Here is a 10,000-nt window from a genome sequence, read left to right as displayed (position 1 = left end):
CTCAAAGATATAAGGCGCTTATAGCCTGGACCAAACTGTCTGGTTCGATTTACAGTTACTGCAAGCTAAGTTGGTGTATACATGGCTTCTATAAAAAGTTTTCTATTTATTATACCAAAGAGAGTTGGGAAGAACATCTTGATTGAAAAAATAATTGCAAATGTTTTAAACCTTCATTGGCATAGTATAGATAGGTTAGGATTAGAAGTGTTTCGACAAAATCTACTGTGGGCGAAACTGAGCTTTTAGGCATCACGTCCCGCTGGCAGACGGAAATATAATTGAATGTTGGCTTTCCAATTCAGAACCTGAACTCCCGTTTTTACATCCAAGACAAAGCATTACACTCACAGCCGCTGATGAATAGCACTTAGTTTTTATAGATACCGACAAAACGTTGGGATGTTTCATTCTCAAAGCATGTACAGTAACGGCATCGTGTTACTTGGAGATCAAAGAAGAGTTGGCTTATTTAGATTGTCCGCTCTTGGCGTACTGGCTAGTGCATTGTCTCGGAGATATTGGGTTCAATCCTCCAAACAATGCTACAGACTTATATCCTGGGAGATTTGATGGCTCTCTGTGATTGTTCCTGTCTTTTAGCAGTTAAAACATTAAAACACAAAGACGATTTTTATCAAACATCCAAACTGCGTCAAAAGAGTTGTAAGAGAATGAAATAATTTTACTACAACCTCACGACTCCTTAGAGATCTAAAGTTGCACGCGTTGCAAGGTAAATAAAGCTCCTATGTCCAAGTCCCATCTCCATGGGTGAGACAAAATATACGAATTACTTCGATATTTTAATTCCATACTTGTCTTTTTCATCCCATTTACGTACTTCAGGCTAAGGTTTGATTCAGACAACTCTAATCCTCACCCACCCAAGCCTGGAGGAATCTTGAGATTATCGAGATGTGAGCTGGAGACGCTTTGGCTATAACATTAGTACAGCAATGCGTTAAAAAAGTTCGAAAAATCAAAATCGGATTCCACAGGCACTAATCTGATTAAACAAGGCAGCGGATGTAGTTTGACTTTTTCAATAATTTGATTAAAGACGACCTTTTTGAACAAGGATCTTGTTTAATGTCCCCTAGGCTTTGCACTTTAAAAAAAGCCAAGGAAGAAATAAGGGCGATGATAAGGAATTGATCAAATAATCTTCTTTATTACTTCCATTATAGTTAACCCATCCTCAAAAAGACATTAAAAATCCCGATAATCAGTCTGGGGAGAGTTTAGTGTGAGCCAAAGAAGGGCAGGTGTTCTTATACGGATGCGTGTAAACGAGAAAAGTGCTTTGCTCAAAATTGGCCAAGCAATAATTGGTGTTCACGAACATTCGAGCTCAATATCGATTACTTTTTTTTGGGCGGGTGGCTGGCCAGTCAGGGTCAAACGATCTTGTCTCTCCCGCCAAAACGTCTTCGGAAGCAGGAAAGATCAACATACTTGGCTTTGTGAGAAAAAGGAAAGAAAACACGAAAGACTCGGTCCAGCATTAATCACATCAGACGGCTGGCCGAGCCTGGAGGTTCAGAATCGCTCGCGAAAACTGTTACTGGGCTTGTCAACATGGCCGGAAGAGAATTTAACCTCTGCTACCTCCGCCGCCGACGCGGAATGACCGGATGTCTGGCTGAAACGGAGGCAGGAGAGCAGACGATTGCCACGGTAAACACTCTTCTTTGAACTCCTTGGCAGGTTCTAGAAAGAGATCGATGCTGATTGGTGGTTTCCCACCTTCTGGCGCATCCCTCAGATGGCATGACAGAGCGTGTATATTCGTATAGCTGGGTTTCTTTAAAAAATGATGTTGGAGTCTGCGTTTCTTTACAAAATGTTTGTTATGTTTGCCTATATTCGTACTTATGTATACGTGTGTTTCTCAGTAAAGATGGTTGTAGATTGGTGTAAAAAGGTAACAGCAACAACAACAACAACAACAACATCAAACAAAAACAACAAGAACAACCCGCCCCCCCCAAAAGAACAACAACAAAACACCAATATCAGCAATTATATTTTTTGAATCCTTAACATTTTTGTTTTGTTTTCTTGAAACATTGGGTCTGAGACAATCGGTAAGCAAATTCAAAGGAGGACGGGTTTTTTCGAAACAAGATAGTCGTTTTCAGATCTTTAATTAATAGTTTCTGAAGCAGCATTTCTTTCTAGAACTTTACTTGCCTTTTTAACAATATCAATCTTCTTAATTTTCAGTTACTTCTCAGGCCTCTAGTTTGTTTTTCTGTCAGGAAATCTACGTGACAAAAAGCCAGTAGAACCTTAGGTGAAGAATACAAAACCCATGTAGTGTGAATATGTAGGGTGGTTTAGAAGTTTAGTTTCAGAAGTTTCATTGACGACCCAAATGACTTTTGTTGAGATATACACACACTAAATGAGAAATGCTATTGTAAATACATGACATGAACACACGCAATTACTAGAAACTATCAAAAAAGAAAGAAAGAAGCTTCTGAAAGCTTATATCCAAAAGTTCATGTATTAAAAGGTTCGGAAACTAAAGAATCTCTTAAAACCGACATCTTGACAGTATACGGGTTCCGAGCGCTACATTTTTCTCCGGTCGGCGTCAGAAACAATGTGTTCAGAGTTTTATTTTTTATTCCTTACCCTATTCTAGTCTGTCTCTGAAAGGTTCAGCATAGGAGAAAGTCGATGTGGAGTCAATGGACAAGTCAGTAGCCTGTCACTTGAGTTGTCGCGTGACGCTTCAGACCGAAGCAATCGAGACGTTATTGCGTGTCCTTACTCTTTTCAACAAGCTCTAGGGACGACTATAATGATTCGACTCCAGATTCTCTTTGTCGTAGCCTGCGTTTCTCTCCCTCCCTCCCTCTCTCCCCCCCCCTCTCTCTCGCTCGTTCTCTCTCTCTCGTTCTCTCTCTCTCTCTCTCTCTCTCTCTCTCTCCCCTCTCTCTCTCTGTGTCTCTCTCACTCATTATCTCTCTTCCTCATTATCTCTCTCTTCCTCTCTCCTCTTTATGTCTCAGTCTCTCTCCCTCTCTCTCTATATCTCTCTCCTAATCTCCTAATTTCCACCTCTCCCCCTCTCCACCCTCTGTCTTTCTTTCTCTCTCCTCCTCTCTCTCTTTAGCATTCTGCGCTTTCCTTGTCAGCGCTGTTACTTCGATGAGTAAGAAAGTGCATTTCAGTGAGGAAGACCCCAGTTGGAATCCATATCAGTACAATATTGAACATAATTGGTTTGCGAATAAATAGCTTTAAAAAGGAAAGAAAATAATAAAACAAGGAATAAAAGCGCTACCCCCCCCCCTACCCTCCCTTTAATATCCCCGCCCACCCAAAAAACCCTCCAATTAACAAACAAAACGAAACAAAAACAACCAAATTAAAAACAACCTACATGGTAACACTCGTACACAGTCTCTTGGAATGAGGATGACATATTATTCTTTTTAACTTTATATTATGTTTTCTATTCATGACTTCCAAGCCAATCTGATTCTAATCTACTAGCGACTTAATCCAGCAAAACGTAAATATTCATAAATCTATACTTGTCAACCAGCCCTCGAAATTACCAAGTACTCGTAGTGTTTAGAATGACCCCAAACTCATACCAAAACTATACAACTCTGAATAAAAGATTATTATTCTATAATAATATTTCTTGATATTGACAGTTTTACTCGTCGAAACGTTCCAGCTCAGCTACGATTTGTATGACGTGCCAAGACAGAGATGCTATCAATAGGAAAGAGGATTACCTCCCCTTGTTGTAACAAATGTAACGCAATACTTTAAGACGTTTCTGGATAATTTTTTTCCTTTTAACGTGTAAACCCTTAATATAATGGAAATGGAGACAAAGCGTATGCGATAATACAAGATATCGGTTTCAAAAGTAAAACCAAGCGAAATAAGATAGAAAAACGGTTCGATGCCCTTTTCATAAATGCTGCTTATTATTTTAGAAGAACATGCAATCTAAACCCCCGCCCCCCCTTTCCCGGGGCGAGTTTCAAGGCAAAAGCGAAACCTTCAAGGAAGGGCAGATACATCATTATATTATGGACCCTACTTGGATTCGAACCTTAGTCTTCTGAGAGTCATGTTAAACTCAATCTTTAATAATGTCTAAGAGGTCAGCATCAGAAATGCGGCAAGCCATTCGATACACTTGGAGAATAAAAAGACATTTAAAAAAGCAAAAACAAAATTGCAAAAACGGAAGCTCTAAAGGTTCATGAAGATAGAAAGAGGACAAGACACGTAGCGTAGAAATTCTTTCTCTAGAAATTTGATCGATGTCACTGGGGCGCCGTGTTTCCACCAGACTGGAAAATAAGTCAGAATCGATGAAATGCCAGATTTTTAAAAGAAAGTGTAAAACTGCAAATTCAGGGTTTAAAAGCTTTCTTTCTTTGATGTTATAATATCGTCTTTTTTTCAGCAGCGTTTTTGACGCTCTGAAGACATGGGGGGAACATGCAAAACTTCTAGCCGTAAGGTTACGTATTGCTCTTGAAACTATACAAATAAAGTGAAGGGTCCATTTAGGAAGTAAAGTCCTTCAGATCCGTAGAATGCGTTGCTTTTCCGCATTTCCATTACATCTATGTACTAGGCAATTGGCACCCGAGGAAACATCATTTCAGCAGACTATACTATCAAGACGTACACCAGCAATATGTTTTTATCTTGAATAAGGCAGAGCGGCACTGTGGCAGAAAATATTTGACTCGATATTATATTCCGATTAAATTAAAAGTGGATAGTCTCCACGTCTTTAAAATAAAGGTTAAAAAATTCATCGATAAGGGAAGGGAACCATCAATGTCTGTGATGACGAGATACCAAGAAATAGGAATACCTTTCTTCTGTTACTATTGTAAAGTGACGTTCAGTCTACATCAGTGCAAGATTAAGAAAAGGTAGCTGTAGCTCAATATCTTCTTTTTAAGGAAAATATTACACGATAAGCTTGTCTGAATACTGAACCAGGCAATACAGGCGCAGTTTTGCCCTGATCGTCCTTTTTTGCTATGAGGTAGCCGCTATTTTAGCTTAAAAGGTCCTTACAGCTGATAAAATGGGTTTTTAGTTTTGTCACTTCCCGCTCTCACCCCCCCCCCCATTTTCCCCTTGCAATGAAAAAAGATAAAGGAACTAGTTGACATGGAACCCCTCCCCCTCAGGTAAAACGAATATATACAAGCAGTGGAGGCAAAATGTTTCTCTGAAAGTCGTAACATATCATCATTCTGCGTCAACAGGCTGCTGTTTACTTTCAGATCCCCCACCCCTTGCACACACTCGTTTCTTGTAAAAATCCACTAACGATTCAATCCTACCTCGAGCTTACTCCTTTCCGCTTGTGTTCATACACACTCTAGTGTCAAAATCACGATAAATTAAGAGCAGCCTCAGTGGATTGAGGTAAGATAAGATGAGATAAGATAACATAAGATAAGATGATACTTTATTGTCCCAGTTTACAACAATATGACCTAGCAACAAGCCTGAGGGAGAAATGTGATCGTCTGTTGGAAAATTAGGTTTTGTCGATGCGTGCGAGCTATGTTGTATATGGGTTACACAGTAAGAGAGGATGTAACAAGATGAAATATTTGAGAGAGAGAGAAAGAGAGAGAGAGAGAGAGAGAGAGAGAGAGAGAGAGAGAGAGAGAGAGAGACAGACAGACAGACAGACAGACAGACAGGCAGAGAGACAGAGCGAGGTCACTGAAATGAATTATGGGAAATAAAAGAATCGCAGTTCTAGGCAACGTTAGGATTCTATGGACGAGGTCGATGGACGGAGGTAATAAGGCACATCAATACTCTAACGCCCCGTGCAATTTTACGACCTTGTGGATGTAACTACGACGTATCTCGTTTGAATACTTGGAATGTTTTGTCCTGTTCATTTAGCGAAATATTGTTGTTTCATCACATCAATGGAAGAACAGGAACCCCTCTTTCCCTTTTCCCACTCATTTCTCTCTCTCCCACTCCCTGTCTGTCTTTCTGTCTATCTGTCTGTCTGCCTTTGTTGCTCGCTATATTATGCGTCCTGTTCGTTCATTTAATGTTCACTATTAAATTGCTACGTGGTTGCTTATAAGGGTAGAGGTGATAACAATATTATACAACTGGAGTTTCAGTGAACTATACCTTTTTACAGCAATATCAGCACCAGCTATTAATATTTTATGCACATGTCTAAACCATCTTTCAGGACGAGAGGAGTGAAAATATCCTGTCGTCTATGTGGCTCAGGATGGTAAGACCTTGTCTTTGGCGTCAAAATGTTTGAAACTATGCACGTTTTGCTGGCGCTGTCCACTCACTCATAAGGAGGAATGAAACTCGTTTCAAATTCTAACAGCATGAGCATGAGTTAGTCGATGACACAACATTTCTGAAACCCCGTATTAGATTTCCCCTTTGTTGTGTAAAAAGGTGGTCGTTTTGAGTAATCTCGTGAACAGGGAGAAAGATGGGAGTGTGTAATGATGTAGATGATGAGATATTCGTCATTTATGACAAACTGATGTCATGAAAAATAGGTTGTCGATGCTTGAAAAGTTAGAAAGAATTTTTTCAGTCTCACCTGTAACTTGTTCTGTCAGTCACCTTTAAACCGGAAGGGTAAAACGAAAGCTGTAGGTACTCAGGAACGCTATAATAAGACGTTTATAACTGGTATACCCATGCAGGCACATAACGTACATCTAAATTATTCAGATACTGACTTTTGCTTCCAGATCATCAGTAGTAAATCAGATTTCAGGTTGTTTTTGTTACAGTGTTCTCAGTTTGACATGAAACATCTCCAAATTGGAACAAAGGCCGTTCGCATTTCGTTGGTTTAAGATTCTTCTTCACACTCACAAAAAAACAACAACAAACAACAACAACAAAAACAAAACAAAACTCTCCAGCCTTGTCCCTGTTTTTTCAAGTTCGTTGTCAGTTTGCTTGTCTAGCTTCAGTCTTTTCAGTGTGCACTGAGAGTTCAATCTCTGAGTACTGGCTTCTTCAGAGTGTTTTTTCTATCGGTACTGCCTTTTTGGCCTGGTGTCTGTAACAGTTCCTCGTTTTGAACGCAAATGTTTTTCCTCACCTGTTGAAAAAGCGCTGTAACTTAAAAAAATTCCTCTTGGAACGTTTCAAAAGTACTGTGTTCATTTACTGTTTGAACGTACTTTGGAACCTGGAAAGGAAGAGAGCGAATTTAATGATGGATGGAGAAAAATAATGACAGTTTTCATTGTTATATCCGTTTGTCTGTGTCATTTGGGAAACCATCAGGTCCTTCTATGAGGTAACATCATGAATAAGCATATTTTTGGGACCTGTTGTTTCTTTTTTTCTTGAAGGTCTGTTATCGCTGTGAGAAGCCTGTACCTTCTTAGCTCACACCCATATATATATATATATAATATACACTGAACGTCATTAAAAACGCAACACTTCGTTCGCATAGTCTGAACACGTCAAATGAATGTAGATTAAAAGAAGTGTTTTTTGAAGTTTATTCAATTTCCAACAAATATGAACCATTTTGATCACACACGTAAATGTTTTCGATACATTGTCCTCCTTCTCACGGCGTACCCCCTTAAGACAATTTTGGCGATAAACTCAAATCGAAGCTCAATAAAGATCTCTTACTCTTTGTAAATTGAAAGGCCATCATTAACATTTAAACAAACTAAAACACTTCTTCACATGGATTTTATAGCATTTTCAATGTTTTGTTGAGAAATTCTGTCCCGCTTTCGCGGCAGCGCGATCTTCCAATAGCTGCAGATTCGCAAATCGGCACACACTTTGCGGTTCAGTTCATCCCATACGTGCGCTGTTGGAGACATGTCGGGTACGTACACTGGCCAGTCCATGACATTCATATTATGATCTTCCAGAAACTGTGTTGTTTGTTAAATAGCAGTGTAAGGACAGGAGTGTCGTGTTGGATGGCTGAGAGATTCTGATTTTTTCTTTGTGCTGTTTGGCACTGAGAAGACGGCGCTATTGTTGCGGCTTCGTTAACTCGTTAATAAGGCGTTCTTCATCTACGTCCTGTATTTACTGCTCTGCGCCTCATATTGATGAAAGAAATATTTTCACTCACCCCATGCATGCCTGGAGCTGCTACCTTTGAGAAACGAAACGATTTCGCAGATGCGACAGCAAGATCTGCCTCTTCTGAACATGGCTGATCACTCCTATTCTTTGCCTATCCCGAACATTTCAAGTGTGCTAAAATCTTTGTTTAAGTCGAGATCAATACAAGCACTGTATTTTAGCTGTATTGCTGCCTCTCAAGCATATTTTCCGCCACGAACAAGGCGGAAGTGAAAGTTGCGCTAAGTTGAGGAGTCTTGCAATGAAAGAAATAAAAAGAATTGATCGAAATAAAGCTGGGACTTTTGTTTGGAATTCGCCACGGGTCATCTTCCATTCTTTTATAATATTATAGCAACTAATGAACACATTTTACTAAAGCATAGTTTACTGTATTGTGATGAAAAGTACTCATGGAAATAGCAAAAATCGTACGTGGGCATGTGGACTAACAACTACTCATTTGTGTCTCCAAATATCTTGACGATCAGAGCATATTTGGTTTTTTAATAACATTTTGAAAACGTTGTGTTTTTATTGGCGTTCAGTATATATATATATATATATATATATATATATATATATATATATATATATATAATATATTGCCTTCCGCATTCTTTTCTTCCCAAATGACTAACCCGTAGGTTGGCATTTTCTCCCATTAATCCGCATGCCGTTGTTTTCTTTCTTGTGTTTAATCAACAGGACGAGAAGAACCAGATTATTCATACTAACATCTGGCTTCAGATGGTGAGTCGGTGTCGTAGATAGTTATGTGGTGCCTAAACCCTCACTGTTTTTTTTCTGTATGCACAATAGTGAACTTTTAATCCCATAGACATTTTGCGTTAACCTTTCACCTTTTAATGATCTCCCCCCCCCCCACCCTTCCTAGACTAAAAAAACATGCCACTCGGGTTGCCTTTGTGCTTCGATTTTTATATAAGTTGGACAGGGATAGAGCAGGGTTGAAAGTAACACATTGCTAAGTGCAAAAGAAAGGAAGATCTAATACACCATGGCGGCAAATAAACAACCACAACGCCACCATCCGCACTGGGATTATATTATTGCTTCGAAATATGCTAAAGGTGTGATGTATTGTGATCATACGCGATGCCTTGATGTCATAAGCTGTTGAAATCTAAAGAATCTAAGCTCGTATTGTCAATAATACGTTACGTCCAGAGCCATCTCTGTGTTTCGAACGCTGTTCCTAACACTAAAGCTAGGAGATATGCCTTTGCATTATATATATCGTCGAATCCAGCTTGAAGAAGATTTGCATGCATAGCGCATTAATAATACCGCTCTATTTGCAGAAAATGGACGCATTTTGCACGCCCACACACACAGTCACACACTTAAAAAAACATGCACACACACACACACACACACACACACACACACACACACACACACACACACATACACACACACATCTAAACTCACATGCGCACACACACAAAATAGAACGTCAAAAGCTTCAATTGCTTTAAATGATACCCTGAAAATCTCTAACTGACGTCAATGTAGCACTGACATCAAGACGCTTTTAAAGTTTAGAATTTATCAACATCCTCCTCGCATGTACATATTATATGAGCATATTGTTGTGGTTAACCTAAACTTGCCTGTGTGTCTATGCATGTGAACTTTTCTTTATTTGTGTGTGTATTATTTTCTTACAAAACGGTATTTACGCCTGCTATTTTTTACTGACATCTCCCCCTCCCCTTTTAAAGAACCCCCCAAAAACAAAACAAAATGACAACCCCTTCCACCCTTCAATTACACGAGATGCAGAATTCTGATTACAGTCTAATTGAATAAATAGGCTCTTCCAGAAAGGAGATTTTATAAGTTG

The 10,000-nt window shown here is 39.2% G+C and overlaps 1 protein-coding gene across 4 annotated transcripts in view; it reads left to right on the top strand.

Moving 5' to 3' along the window:
* Nucleotides 1-10,000, top strand: part of LOC101856899 (neuronal acetylcholine receptor subunit alpha-7) — a 65,304-nt gene that overhangs the window by 42,404 nt on the left and 12,900 nt on the right. For 3 of the 4 annotated variants that reach the window (XM_035970028.1, XM_013083095.2, XM_035970027.1), the window contains one exon: nucleotides 8,839-8,883. In XM_035970028.1, the coding sequence (XP_035825921.1) occupies nucleotides 8,839-8,883 (45 nt within the window). Of the gene's footprint in view, nucleotides 1-6,238; nucleotides 6,284-8,838; nucleotides 8,884-10,000 lie in introns of all 4 variants that reach the window. The other variant, XM_013083096.2, reaches the window with a different exon arrangement.

Source organism: Aplysia californica, unplaced genomic scaffold (genome assembly GCF_000002075.1).
Source record: "Aplysia californica isolate F4 #8 unplaced genomic scaffold, AplCal3.0 scaffold00211, whole genome shotgun sequence".
NCBI classification, from domain to species: Eukaryota; Metazoa; Mollusca; class Gastropoda; order Aplysiida; family Aplysiidae; genus Aplysia; species Aplysia californica.
This window is presented reverse-complemented; position numbering and strand designations above follow the sequence as displayed.